The following is a 14,191-nucleotide window of genomic DNA, read 5'->3' as shown; positions in this document are numbered from 1 at the left end:
TCAAAGAAGCAAGGAACAATATCAAAGAGTTCTTGTGAAGCTGAATACAGGGCAATGGCCACTGTTACATGTGAAATTCAATGGCTAACTTATCTTCTTCAAGATTTCAAAGTTCCTTTTGAGCAACCATCTCTTTTATATTGTGACAATGACTAAGCAAGATACATTGCAGCAAATCCAGTGTTTCACAAGCGTACAAAACATATAGAAATAGATTGTCACGTGGTCCGGGAAAAATTAAAGAAGGGTCTCATCCATTTGCTTCCCATTTCCACCACATAGCAAGTGGTTGATATTTATACCAAAGCTTTAAGTCCTCAATCTTTTAAGAATATTTGTTCCAAGCTAGGTCTCATCAATATTTGCTCCCCAGCTTGTGGCGGGGTATTAAAGAATACGGATACCAGAGTTATAGAAGGATCCTAATATTAATTGGGTGTCTTTTCTAATTATCCGTTGTTTCTCTTTATAGAAGAGAATAATTTAGTGTATTTTCTAATTATCAGTTGTTTCTCTTTATAGAGATGAATAACCTTTATTTTGTCTTTGTGTGTTATGATTCTAGTATTTAATTATTGATTATTTCCCTCTTTAGTTAAACCTAGAATGAGTATACTACTTGTATATATTTAGACCATTTGTTTTGATTTGAATAACAAGAAAAAGAGATATTCATTCTCATATCTTTTACCTTCCTTTTACTCTTTTATTCATCTCTGTTCTATTTCATAATAAACATCTTACATGAAACAGAATTTGATCTACCTGAGATCAACATTTAGGCGCGAAAAGCTTTTAGGTGAGCTTTTGGATCACCTTATCCTGAGAAAGATGCAACATTAGGAACCATGTAATGGGGGAAATGATTCATCCATGACAAACCATGTGAAAGGTTGTGGTATGCATGGGTGTTAACTGCACAGGGTTTCGCCTGCTCTCTGCGGGACACCAATCCATGTATAGCCCGTTGAAGTTCTTCATTGGTCTTCTCTAACTTCTTGTGTGCCCATAATTTCTCTTCCATTATATGATGTGACTCTTCCACTTCCTCATGCAGTCATTTGCCCTCTACACATGCTTCTTCCAATAGTCGTTCTTGCTCTACTTGGGCTTCTACTGCTTGCATCTTGGCCTCTGTGTTCTCTCGTTGTAATTCCTGGATGGTTCTAGGATTTTTTGCAAGGTTGGAACGTGACCCTTGTCTTTCTTTCATTAGGATTGTTTCTCATGTTGTGTTGGATTTTTCATTGTTATCGACTTTTCCTTTGTAGGATTGTATATATTTTGTGGGGGCAGGGACAGATTTATCAAGTCTCACGGTGGCACCAATTTGTTCTGGATAAAGAGTTTCGTGTAAATATAGTTCGATAACCTTCACAATAAATATTAATATTTGTAATAAAAAAAATTTTAAAAAAAATCTTTTTAATGAAAACATAAATAAAATGCAAAATGTTTTAAAATTAAAAGAAATTATAAATTTTTATAAATAATTAAAATATTAATATTTATTGGATTGTAAGGTGGAGTATGAGTGTCAAAATAAACATTTTTGTAAAAAAAATCTATAGTTGGTTGGTGCTTAGAATCCCTTTTGGAGATACCAAAAATTTTCGTGTAATAATAAAAGCAAATAGCTGAATTTTGGGAGTAAGTTATAAATCTTGTTAAAATTTCGGTAATAGTGAGTTGTTATTTCCGCAAATATCGCTGAAATTAATGTTTTGTTTGGATTAGGGAGTGGATTTGAAGAAAGGAATTTGAGATTTTTTGAAGGAAAAGTATGAAGAAAGTGAGGTTATTTCGATTAAGTAAATAGAGTGGAGAATGTAGAGAAAATTTGTGAAAATTTGTGTGAGTTATATGATAGGTGTGATTGAAATTGTATTTTTTTATTTGATAAAAATATAAGTTTACAAATTTTCCTTTTTATTTAAAAGTTGTTGAAAAAATAATTTGACTTATTTATTTGTGATTATAATTGTTTTTAATTAAAATATTATTTAAATAAATACAAATCTAAATCATTTAATGTCATATTTAAATAAATAAAATTTTAAAATTATTCAAAATTCTAAATAAATACAAAATGTAATTTATTTAGTGTCATATTTGAATAAAAATCGGAAATAAATAAAATTCCTAAATTATTTAAAATTCTAAATAAATACAAATCTTAAATTATTTAATGTTTTATGTACCGACCAGGTAGTCGGGAGTGATGGCGTGGCAGCAAGTGGTAATATAGGCGTGTTGAACGGAACACCTGGCTGACGGAAGGGAAAGACATCAGGAAGTTCGTGTAGTCGTCAATCGTTAAGTTGGCGTGCTCCGATCTCTAGCATATCTAAACTGGCGGTCACCAGGCTTGTGTTGTAGTCGCCGTATGCGAGCTTAGGCGACCAAGTGATCAGAGATCGCCGAGAGGGGGACATCGCCGAAAGATCAGGAAAGCTTGTTCAAGGCTTTCAAAGGGCACGAGTACGAAGGATGAAGTTATCAGATGATCATTCCCTAGCCAGAGGTTGAGGCCAGGGAACAGTTTACCAGAACATGCACGATGGGCAAGTAATGCAGATCGTGATAGCGGCAGGCGAGACCACAGAGAAGGTGCGCATGGTGACACCCCGTGCTCGCCACTAGAAGAAGATCGCGCTCCAAGGCAGCTATGCACCGAGTTGCTCCTCACCTGAGTAACTTAGTCGAACAGCCTGAAGAGTAGAAGTGACACTCAAGGAGAAGACGCTCCAGATGGTGACACGTGTACAGCTGGATGCGAGCCACGTGTCCAGAGGTGTAACCGTCAGGAGAGAGAAAATGCATAGGTATATAAGGAACTCTTAACAGATTCTGAGGTACGCGCGTTTAGAACACTTCTTTACGCTTTGAGAATACTTGAGTACGCTGAGAGAGTTTTTGCACGGTTCCTTGAGTTTTTAGCTTTCTCTCTTAGATTTTTGGTGATTCCGTCACTGACTTGAGCGTCGGAGCGCGATCGGCCGCAGCGGCGCCACTCTGTCTTTTTCAGGTTCTTGAGGAGAATCGAGGTGTGAAGGACGGAAGCTAGCGTGGTGCAAAGTTGATCCAGAGGAAGATACCTTTGACGTGACAAGACTCTTGCGTTCTGGTCAACCGGCAGGATCATTTTACTTAAATAAAAGTAATTAGTAAATAAAATTCCTAAATTAGTCTAAAATAAATACAAATCTTAAATTATTTAATGTCTTATTTAAAAAAAAATTGAAATAAATAAAATTCTTAAACTATTCAAAATTTTAAATAAATACAATTTAAATTATTTAATATCATATTTAAAAAAAATTGAAATAAATAAAATTCCTAAATTATTCAAAATCTTAAATAAACACAACCCTAAATTATTTAATTTTTTATTTAAATAAAATCTGAAAAATAAAATACCTAAACTTTACAAAATTTTAAATAAATACAAATCTAAATTATTTAATTTTTCTATTTAAAAAAATATGAAATAGATAAAATTAAATTATTCAATTTTACTTAAAAGAGTATGAATAATCAATTATCTACCTCTATAAATGCATCACAACATCAATTATGTGAGTGAAAAAAAAATATTGATTATGGGTACCAGAAAATAGATGTTCATTGAGAAAAACATGGATAATGCACATTATCTACCTCTATAAAGGCACCACAACATCGATTTGTGTGAAAAAAAAAATCAACATCAATTATGGGTACAAGAACATCAATGTTCACTGAAAAATGCATGGATAATCAATGTTGTGAGTATTCAAAGACAATGGAACATCAATTATCTTAAACAGATAATCGGTTTTGGTTCCTTCAAACGTTTTTTGTCCAAAACATCTCACTGCATCTCAAAGCAAAAGGCATTATGAAGAATGAACATGTGCCAACGTGACTTTCCCATGCTTTCTCTACACTTGAGGGGGAAAGAAAAAAAACACCAACTCATTGTTCCACGCTCACAAATCAACAACATTCACCGAAAACAAACATAAAGTTCACTCGCCTTTCCATCTGCCTGAAAGTGAAAACAAACAGAGACTAAGTGAGGTCTTCTAAAAATCTATTTGCTCCAGTCACTCAACAATTATTGCAATAAAGACACAACGTCCATAAAACGATCGACCATGACTTTGACCATGCCAAAAGACCGATCTCAAGAGTCATGAAAGATACATGTATAAATAAATATATAATACATATAAAAAAAATATCATTAAAATAGTGTTAATAAATAAAATTTATACTAATTTTATGATTACTATTATTAGTTCAATTATTCATGACTTTAGTGTTTAAACTAATATAAAAAAAATTAATATTGTTATTATAAAAAAGTCATGAGATTATAAAACATTAAAAAAAATGATTACTTACCGTATAAAATTAGAAGTTGTTTAAGGTTTAATTGATTCATTGAAACAAACTATATGCTTACTATAATAAATTAAATTATTATAATTAAATCTTAAATTATTATTTTATGAATTAAAAATGCAATAAATTAAGTAAGAAAAAGTTAATGTAAGGTGAGGTGAAGTGAAGATCAATGTCCCGATTCAATCCATCGCTCCTCCCTTCGAGTCACCGCTAGCGATCAACGCAGTACTTCTCTACTCATTGCATTTTCTTCATTCCCAATCGATAATCATCTTCAAAACTTTAGCTAATTTTTTCTTCTTTAACTTCATCTTCTCCAATATATTAGGTCAAAAATAAAAAATTGGCTACTCAAGAAGTTGGGGCTATTTTTTATGTTAGTCCCTGCACAAAATGAATTGGCTTTTCATTTCTTCTTAGAAAAAAACATAATAAATAAATTTCTACCGTTTGATTTAGTTATACTACTGTCATGGTTTTAAATTGCGGTTGTGGCTTTGCTGGATTGTTGACCTTGCGGGAAGATTGTGGATGATGCAACTGGGATTGTGAACCACAGTTTAAAACCATGAATACCCAAAGTTGCTGATCTGTCGAATCTTTGGTCCTTTACGTGTGGTAACTCAATTGTTGTGTAATCAAGAGGCAAAACAGCCGCTTTCTGACTGTGTTATATCGTATTGTAATTAGAGGATGATTTATTATTAGACCATTTTTATCCAAAATAGTGTAATTGGTTCAAAAATTTAGTGGAATGTGTAAGTTTTGAGGTTTTGTTTTTATCGACATGATTCTAGGAGTGTGTAGTTTTGCTTTCATGGTTGTAGTTCCGAAACACTAAACAGGCCACGTGACGTATGTTTCAGTATTCTCTCTATCTAGATTCTTTGCTTTCTTAACAGTGCCGTGTACTCATTTCTTTTTGAACTTTAAATGTTTTGCCACTCATTCATCTATGTCAGGCTTCGATTCAGCACAGACCTTGAATTTTGAATTTCTCTAAAACTTCGAATCTCCCTTTCCCCTTTTTCTGGTTTAGATTTGGTTCTTTTCTAAATCATGGGGTGGTACAGAAGGGGAGCTCTTGATCACTTTCGCATCTTGGCTTCAAGATTTATGCCTCAAAATCCAACTTTTCGGCATAGTTTTAGTTGCCAATCTTGGTATTTTGATTCAGGTTCAAAAGGAGCTAGCGTTAATGGGTTCTCTTCATGGTGTTCTATTCCTCAGAGACTGGGGACACAAGGTGTTGTTGGAATTAATGGGAACTTTCACAATCTCTTTCCTTTGGGGGCTAAGAGATTTTATTATATTGATCCCTATAATGTGGAACATTTCAAGCCAAGGGGGCTACGGCATTGGTTTAAGAATTCCAGACATGTTTTTGTTGTGATGGTTGGTTCGGGGGTTTTAATCACTGTGTATTTTGGGAATTTGGAAATGGTTCCTTATACCAAGCGAACCCATTTGATTCTGTTGTCAAAAGCCATGGAGAGGAGGCTGGGGGAGAACGAGTTTGAGCAAATGAAAGCAACTTTTAAGGGTAAGATATTGCCTCCTATACATCCTGAAAGTGTGAGGGTGACAATGATAGCTAAGGAAATAATTGATGCATTACAAAGAGGGTTGAGAAAGGATAAGATGTTGAATGATTTGGGGTATACATCAGAGCATACTGTGCTGGTTGAAGGAGATGGAAGGGAGACATTGAATGCATTGGTTGGGAGTGAAGAGAAGGTTGAAAGGAGTTGGCACGAGGGGGGTAAGATTCTTGATGAGAAAAAAAGCTGGAAAAATGATCAGGAAAGAGGGTCAACAGCTACTACATCACATTTGGATGGATTGAATTGGGAAATTTTGGTCGTAAATGAGCCAGTTGTTAATGCCTTCTGCTTACCTGGCGGGAAGATAGTTGTGTTCTCTGGTTTGTTTGAGCATTTTAAAAGTGATGCGGAGATAGCAACTATTATTGGGCACGAGGTATTATACTTGTGCTTGGTTTAAGTTTAACTCCTTGTTTTTGCAGTTTAATATGCCTAGCGTAGGAAATCTATACCTTACACCGTACAACTTACAAATTTGTTATTTGCACATATGATATGCAGACATGTCAGTTTACACAGATTTTGTTGTTAATTAGGTTGGACATGCTGTGGCAAGACACAGTGCAGAGGGGATTACAAAGAACCTATGGTTTGCTATTCTACAATTGATACTTTATCACCTTGTCATACCTGATATTGTCAACATACTGTCATCCCTTTTCTTGCACCTACCTTTCTCCAGGAGGTATGCTTTGTTCAATCTCTCTTTCAAACCAAATTATTTTCTGTACGGTTTGTTGATATATGTTAAGTTGTGGAGCAATGCTGCTGCTGCTTTCTTTGCCTTCCAATAAATTGTTTTGCTAGACTAAACACAACTAATAGTTTATAACAATTTGCCTGTTGAACCTTATACTTAATTTTTTCTTACATGTTAACATAATTTGAACTTCTGATAGCAATTAATTTTCTATAAATCGATTAAGATTCTATTACATGACAGGAGAAGGGTTACAGAAAAACAGAACCAATTCAAGCTTAATTACTGCTAGGAATCTATATGCAAATTGCATGCTTACTATTAGTTTTAGTGTAACTTAAATAAATAGTATCCTGATGTATAGTGTTTTGTACCTTGCTAAGATGAATCAGCTGATACAGATACAAGTTGAATGGCACTGTTGATATTGGTTGCTGTTGGACAACTACAATCAATAATTTTCCTTTCCAGTGAGATTCCTGATCACAATAGAGTATAAGAACATACCATTGATTTCTGGAACAACCTACATAGTATTCGTGAAAGTATCTCTAAATCCAGTTGATTGCTATGCTATGACTCCAACTAGTCCGGAGATTAATTGAAAAAAAAAATACCATTCACCATTGGTATATACAATGCATAACAAACATGTGAATGACTTAGCGAATGAAAGAGTGATAAATGGTCTGAGTGCTGGAGATGAGCGTGACATAACTTTGTACACGATTCTTCAATGCATTAATTCCATGCTTATAGGATTCCCATCGGGGTAAAGCTTTTAAGATTAGTGTAATTATAAAAGCCATTTCTGGTGCAATGCTTGTTATCTAGGGATCAAAGTGCAAATATATCTCTAATGCTAGTTTTTTTGGAGTACAAATTTTGTAATATAGCCTAATTTATTCACTATTTTTAGGATGGAAATAGAAGCTGATTACATTGGGTTGCTGCTAATTGCATCAGCAGGCTATGATCCCCGGGTGGCACCTAGAGTGTATGAAAAGTTGGAAAAAATTGCTGGTGGTTCTACCCTTATGGATTATCTTTCTACTCACCCTTCTGGTATACAAAGAGCAGAATTGCTGGCCCAAGCTAAGATAATGGAAGAAGCATTTAGTATATATAGAGATGTAAGAGAAGGACATAGGGTTGAAGCTTTTCTTTAGACCTGTGCCTGCATCTGTTTGTTAGAGTACTCTTTTCCAATACAAAAATATGGGAATTATCAACTAAACAGAAACTACTACTTTTTTTCTTGTGCCACTTTCGAAATATAAAAAAAAAAAATTGTGACTAAATATCTAATATTGTATTATAATTTAGAAAAAAGAAGCTCTCGGTGACACTCGATAAATTTACATTTCCTCTTTTGAATTGTATTTTATACTCTACTATTCTAACTAGTAAAAAAAATCAACCTGGACTATCTCAATCACCTATTTCTTTTATCTTTATTTCTAAATCAACTTTTATGATTTTTTTAAAAATTTCTTAGTTAAAAATAACTTTATAATACCTTTTAACTGTTCATGGTAAATTTTATATATTCAAAGCTATTTTATAATAAATTTTACAATTTATATATTCAAGGAGATGAAATAAAAAGGATAAAATGGTATTTTCATAATTAGTATGGGGTGTAGGAAGAAAGAGTCTTCATTTTGTTGGCAAAATGGCAGAAAAAAATATTCAAGACTGCAAATATAAAAAAGTCTTTGATGTGCTTTGCTTATGCTGACGGCTGCTTCTTCCTGCAGCCCAATGTAATCTTCGGGCACCCCCTAAAATTTAAAGATTGAATTATCCATTGTATCTAGGATTATCTAATTTGTAAGTTTAATAGAATTAGTAATTTTATTTTGGATTAAGTAAGTCCAAACTTGTTTTCAAATCTCAATTAACCTTTGGAACTATCTAATCAGAATATTTAGTTATCTTACGATTAATATTAATATGGAGTTAGAAATGAGTTCCGCATCACTTAGTCCCAAAAAGAAGCAGCCATGCTGACATGCAAAGTAAACAACGCCATCTGTTATTTACTCAATATTAAACATTAATCCAGTGGTCTTGCTACAGATCATTTGGAATTGGGCCATGCAAATATTTTTCTGAACCCCTCTTTCTTCCTGCACCCCATGGTTTCGTCCCACACCTGCATAAGGTATGAGAAATGTCAAAAGCATCCCTCTGTTCAATTTTGTTGAAAAACTCTAGATTGAGTTATTTGGATTATATAAAGTTAAAACTTTTGATGTATTCTAGATTTTGATGTATTATAGATTGCATGATATTATTTATTTTGAATGTTATTTAACATTTTAGATTACATAATACAAAATGAATAATAACAGATTTTACAATCAAGAAGGTAACACCAAAAATTTTAACTTCAAAATTATGTACAAAATTTAAGTTTTTTTAACTCAAGATTAGTCGACCTGAAACTTTGTTTTCTATATAAAAAAGAAACGAGTGCTTTATAATCTGTTACTAGTATTTTCATTCCAAAAATTTTGAGTGTGGCCATTGGGAGTGAGTGTTTGTACTAAATGAAATTTGAGGCAGCCGAGAGGAACCTTTTATATGATATATGCTGGATTCCTGTCAATCTTTGGTGTCAGTACCTGTGTATGGTTTTGGTCAAAATAGATCATTAACTTTCTGGTTAACTATTCTAAATTGAAAAAACTTAATTTTAAATTTCACAAAAAAGTTTAAAATTTTGATGTATCATTTGGATTACATAATTTAATATTATTTAATATTTTATACATTATTCAAAAATACATTTTAGATTACCCAATTAAAAATGTTAAATAACCTTGAAAATAAATAATACTAAATTATACAATCCAATATGTAACACAAAATTTTAACTTCTAAATTATATAATCCAAAAACTCTAGGAATTACTCAATCTGAAGTTGTTTTCAATAAAATTGCATGGAAAGGTGTTTTTGGCAATTCCCACACCTTATGGAGGTGCAGGAAGAAAGAGTCTTGTTTTGGAAGCATGTTACGAAATAAGCTGAGTTTCGACTTTGCTTTGTCCCGTGAAATTCATGTGTGCACTGCCAACGTACATATTTTGCAAAATAGAGTTGAACAATTTATTGACGGATTGATCTTATAAAATCGGAGTATTTGTAAGAAACACTAACTATACCAATCAATCGTGGTTTCGATAACAGTTCAAAATGTTCTTATTTTGTGAGGATACAAATTAATCTGATTTATTGAAAATATTGGCTGAAAATTAAAATTTATATGCCACCACAACAGAAAAGCGAAAGATTAGCTTAACATACATGATACATATAACAATCAAATACGATGTAAAATTATACTAATCAGGTAATCTTGTGAAGATACTAAAACCTTTATGAGAAAAATAATCACTATTATGAGGACAACTGGTGGCAAATCCCTTCTAATATGGAAGGCAACGAAAGTGACAAGCATGATTCAGCAAGGCAGGTTTGCTTTTAGGGGAATTCACAGACCTATACAAGCAAAACATTGAATCAGAACTTTAATGAGAGAGGGATAGAGGGTTTTGGCAGAAACCTAGAATTTAAGAGTTCAGGTATTCAGAGCTCAAATTACATTAAATTTTGAAGTAGCAAAGAGAATCCAACTTTGGAAACCACTACAATGTTGGGTATCCTGACCCCTTATACGCGGAAAGATAACAGTCTAGAGAAGTTTCGATGCCACCACAGTGAACATTCTAATTAATATGGACAAACAAAAGGAAACTTTATTGGCACTTTGCTGCATTTCTAACTTATTTTGCCTTTAGGCACTAAAGTTCATATGGATAAAATATAGCAAGCCTTTTTAGTGCATCTGAAAAAATTGGAAGGAAATAAAGTACAGGTGGTCTAAGTTTTAAAGTTCCCTTTCGGGAATCAACTTTCTCCTACAATGGCCAAGTCAAATTTCCCAATATTTCTTTTCAACTACACATTTCATACGTTGCAAATTTTTACGCAAAAGCTTGCTTCAATCTTCTTAACCCGAATGATATCAAACATCATCATTGCAATCTGATTAAAAAAGAAAGATCAGAATATTATACCTTAATTACCCATGGTCCCTACAATGCATGACCACAAAAGGCAAGAAAATCAAAGAGGAAATTGAAATGTAGCATATGGTAATTAAACAAAGTCAGCAGCAGCACTATCAAATAAGACAGATATACAAAATACTCCCAAGTGTGGATTAAGTAATTGTAGAAGGCATGGGCTAACACACTCATTTCTACAAAATCTCTAGTGTGGACTTACTTTATCTCAATCTTTTCATCAGTAACTTTTCGTGCATTGAGATTTTTTATAAGAATAAAGACGTAAAAGATGCTCAAAATGGTTCATCGATAAAGGTAACAAAAGTCTTCAACATAAACAAAAAAGTGTTCCAACACGACACGCAAATCCAGAAGCACACAAATGTGCTCTAAATAATGTTAAATAGTTAGTTATAGATGCCTAGAATTTATTACTAATAAAAACAAAATCTTGTTTCAAGCTGAACATCAAATCATAGAAAGTCCCCGCAATCCCATCTACGCTTCCTGATCTTCAAGTAGTCTGCTTTTGGCCTACAACCAAAAGGAGTAGGTATGGCTTCACTAAATGATTTAGTTAAATGGGTGCGGGCAAACAAATGAAGCAGGGAAGAAACCAATCCACCAATCTTACATACAAGATTAGTAGTTATAGCAACACATGGTCAAGCATCAGACAGACAAAATGCCTGGTGTCAATGAATAGGGTGACATTAGATTACACGTGTATCTTGGCACGCTTTGTCAAATATTAAATCTCGTACAAGAATTGATAGAAAACATACCCGAAAATTAATTGTAGAAAGAACATCATGGAATCCTAGAGATGCTAGCTACCTAATTCAGAAGAAAAATTCAATTGTCAGGAAATCACAATGAATGCAAACTAGTTAACCTAAACAGATGGACCATATAGCCAAATATTCCCTATCTCATTCTAATATTTTTTACCTAAAGAAAAAATGTACATATCTTCTGAATCCCTTCTAAATTAAATATCTGATACACATTGAATATACCAAACAGCTTGAAAAATAGTAAGATTATTTGGGATTTGGCTCTTCTAAAGAGAGGGTAAAGTAATGTTAGCCATTGATAGAGAAACAAAAGGTTTAAAATTCGAAATTATTAGTGCATGTTTTGATTATATATTAAAACGCTAAAGCAACAAATAGTTGTCTCCACTTTTTCAATTTCTAAATGTGATGAAGTCAGAATCAGTTCTGCTAGTTATCCAAACACAGACTTAATTTTGTAAAGCATGTACACATAATATTAACAGTTAATTTTCCCATTGATGACCTGAGATTGTGATCCTCTTCAAAGTGAATTTTAGAGGAAATTGTTCGGAGTTATGTCCGTTGATTAGAAGAAACACCAACCACCATGATTATAATAAAATACACAGACGTATGTACAGCACCAAATAAATGATTATCTGTTCAAACTGCTTTTTCAGGATAATAACGCGAGCCTCGAGCCAAGGTTCAAGTAACAACCCCTACATCCCGGAAGTAATCCATAATTCTTACAACCCAAAACAGCCTAATTTTCCAATTTCTTCTTCTAAAGTGCACCTCCCATGTATAGGACCCGAATTATAAAGGATAACTCGTTGTGAATCATTTCTAATATGTGTAGAGTCAACAATGTCACTAACTAAGTCAAAGGCGTTCAAAATTTCATACCAATACATTGAACATTTCAAAAAGTGTTAGTGCAATTGATGATACCTTCAGGGATCCAACCGCAGGTACGGCTTGAAATTGAAAGCATGGAATTCATGAGCGCAGAAGCAGTGGCCGTGTGGTACGGCATCATCGATTCCACACACGAACTCAACTCCACAGGCAACCTTATCACACAAACGCAACACAATGGTATTAGCTACTAACAAAGTAAAACGACAAAGAAGCTTCCGCGAAATGAACGTGTTCGTTATTACCTGATAGTGGATTGCGAGAGAGGTTTATTGGACGCGATGCGAAACGGAGAACGAACCGTTTTGGCTTCTGACGCGACTCGAAACGCCGAGCGGCCGGCGGAGCATGATCGGAATATAAATCTGGCGGCGGCGGATGACATTTTCGTGGTCGGAATCGTTTGAGATTGGCGAAGGGTTTTTGGAAGTCTAAAACCCTATCTCTTGTATGATCGACACGGCCGAAATCAGATATGGGGCCAAATCGGACGTCAGCCCAAACCTCAATAAAATGAAGGTAATTTCTTTCTGCACCCCCGTGATTTCTTCTTGCACTAATTATGTCAATGTAAATAAATTCTAAGGGACTCTGATAAACTGTAAGAGAGTTTTTAAAATATAGTTGGTGCATCTTGACTCTAACACAAACAATATACCAAATATCAAAGATGAGATCTTCTTTACTAAATTAAATATTGATATTCGATAAATTATTTTTAATAGTTTGTTATGTGCATGTCCAAGACAAGAATGTCATAGAGACAAAACAAAAAGTAAGAGATGTATTATTATTAACATTGAAAACAGTAGGTTGCTGAAAATGCTGAAAAAACGTAAAATCATCTTTTAAGAGTTTCTTAAAACAAATCTACTTTGTCTCCTGATTTTTAACATAGCAAAGATTATAATGAAACTCAAAACAAAAATTATTTTCTTTATCAAAACATTGACACAATAATAAGGTTTTTGGAAACTATTGGAACATGAAGATTTTTTAATAACAATTGTGTTTGTGTCTATGGATTGTGAAAAACAACTGAATCGTAACTAAAAATCTTCACTTCATTCAAGTGTATTAGAGTGTGTGAAAACGTATCTTATTCTGTTGAGTGTAGGGCTTTATATACCTTTCCGGTATTTATGTCCACGTGTCAATCCTGAGACTTAAGAATTTTGTGAGCATACCTTAGCGACACTGTCACCCAGTCTTAGGGTCATCTCAGTGCGTAAGATTGCCCTGTCGAAGTGCAAGTGGCAAGGGGGTGACTACTTGTGTGCCAACTCATGCGCCCAATTTCTGAGTCATTCGCCCGGGGACTTCTCGCCTTCCTCACGTGTCGTGCATGCGACTCAACCTCTGGGACGTGACCCTCTCATGGGTCGTCCCTGTCCTAGTGGCTCCCCAACGACGACACGTACTGTCGCGTCCCTACACCTCATGCACAGATCCCTGGTGAGTTGGGTCTCTCCCTACTAGTAACTTGGGGTGTGGCTTAGAAACCACTTTTCTTTATCTGTCTTCTCTGTTGGAGGTGCCGAGGCCCGAGGCCTCCACGCCCTACCTCTGTGTTGCCTTCTCCACGGTCGCCTCTACCCGTGATATAAGGAGACACTTCTCTGACTGGCTACGCTTTCCAAGGGTCCTATCATGTTGACTTTGGTCAATGCCCGAACCCAGTCAACGCCCGAGGACCGTACGATACATTATTCACATT

The 14,191-nt window shown here is 34.3% G+C and overlaps 2 protein-coding genes across 11 annotated transcripts; one reads left to right on the top strand and one right to left on the bottom strand.

Moving 5' to 3' along the window:
* The first annotated feature begins 4,518 nt into the window (after positions 1-4,518).
* LOC137826619 (mitochondrial metalloendopeptidase OMA1) lies at positions 4,519-7,997 on the top strand. Of its 4 annotated transcripts, none has more exons than XM_090297675.1 (4): positions 4,544-4,617; positions 5,570-6,372; positions 6,533-6,681; positions 7,616-7,997. In XM_090297675.1, the coding sequence occupies exons 2-4, from the start codon at positions 5,785-5,787 to the stop codon at positions 7,863-7,865; spliced, it is 987 nt and encodes a 328-aa protein (XP_090153801.1). In that variant the 5' UTR covers positions 4,544-4,617; positions 5,570-5,784; the 3' UTR covers positions 7,866-7,997. The 4 variants fall into 4 exon arrangements, with proteins under 4 accessions (XP_068488759.1, XP_068488786.1, XP_090153801.1 ...); XM_068632677.2 differs by having other exon boundaries at positions 5,432-6,372; XM_068632658.2 differs by having other exon boundaries at positions 4,519-6,372.
* A 1,911-nt stretch (positions 7,998-9,908) lies between these two features.
* LOC137824509 (protein NUCLEAR FUSION DEFECTIVE 6, mitochondrial) lies at positions 9,909-13,008 on the bottom strand. Of its 7 annotated transcripts, XR_011083268.2 has the most exons (5): positions 12,720-12,918; positions 12,508-12,629; positions 11,560-11,611; positions 11,413-11,463; positions 11,065-11,308 (listed from the first exon to the last, which is right to left on the bottom strand). XR_011083268.2 is itself a non-coding variant. In XM_068630191.2 (4 exons), the coding sequence occupies exons 1-3, from the start codon at positions 12,857-12,859 to the stop codon at positions 11,604-11,606; spliced, it is 270 nt and encodes an 89-aa protein (XP_068486292.1). In that variant the 5' UTR covers positions 12,860-13,008; the 3' UTR covers positions 9,909-10,205; positions 11,560-11,603. The 7 variants fall into 7 exon arrangements, 6 of the variants coding, with proteins under 6 accessions (XP_068486292.1, XP_068486290.1, XP_068486301.1 ...); XM_068630191.2 differs by lacking the exons at positions 11,065-11,308; positions 11,413-11,463 and adding an exon at positions 9,909-10,205 and having other exon boundaries at positions 12,720-13,008; XM_068630200.2 differs by lacking the exons at positions 11,065-11,308; positions 11,413-11,463 and adding an exon at positions 10,437-10,751.
* Between the last annotated feature and the right edge of the window lie 1,183 nt (positions 13,009-14,191).

Source organism: Phaseolus vulgaris, chromosome 11 (genome assembly GCF_051622355.1).
Source record: "Phaseolus vulgaris cultivar YP4 chromosome 11, ASM5162235v1, whole genome shotgun sequence".
In the NCBI taxonomy this organism is placed as follows: domain Eukaryota; kingdom Viridiplantae; phylum Streptophyta; class Magnoliopsida; order Fabales; family Fabaceae; genus Phaseolus; species Phaseolus vulgaris.
This window is presented reverse-complemented; position numbering and strand designations above follow the sequence as displayed.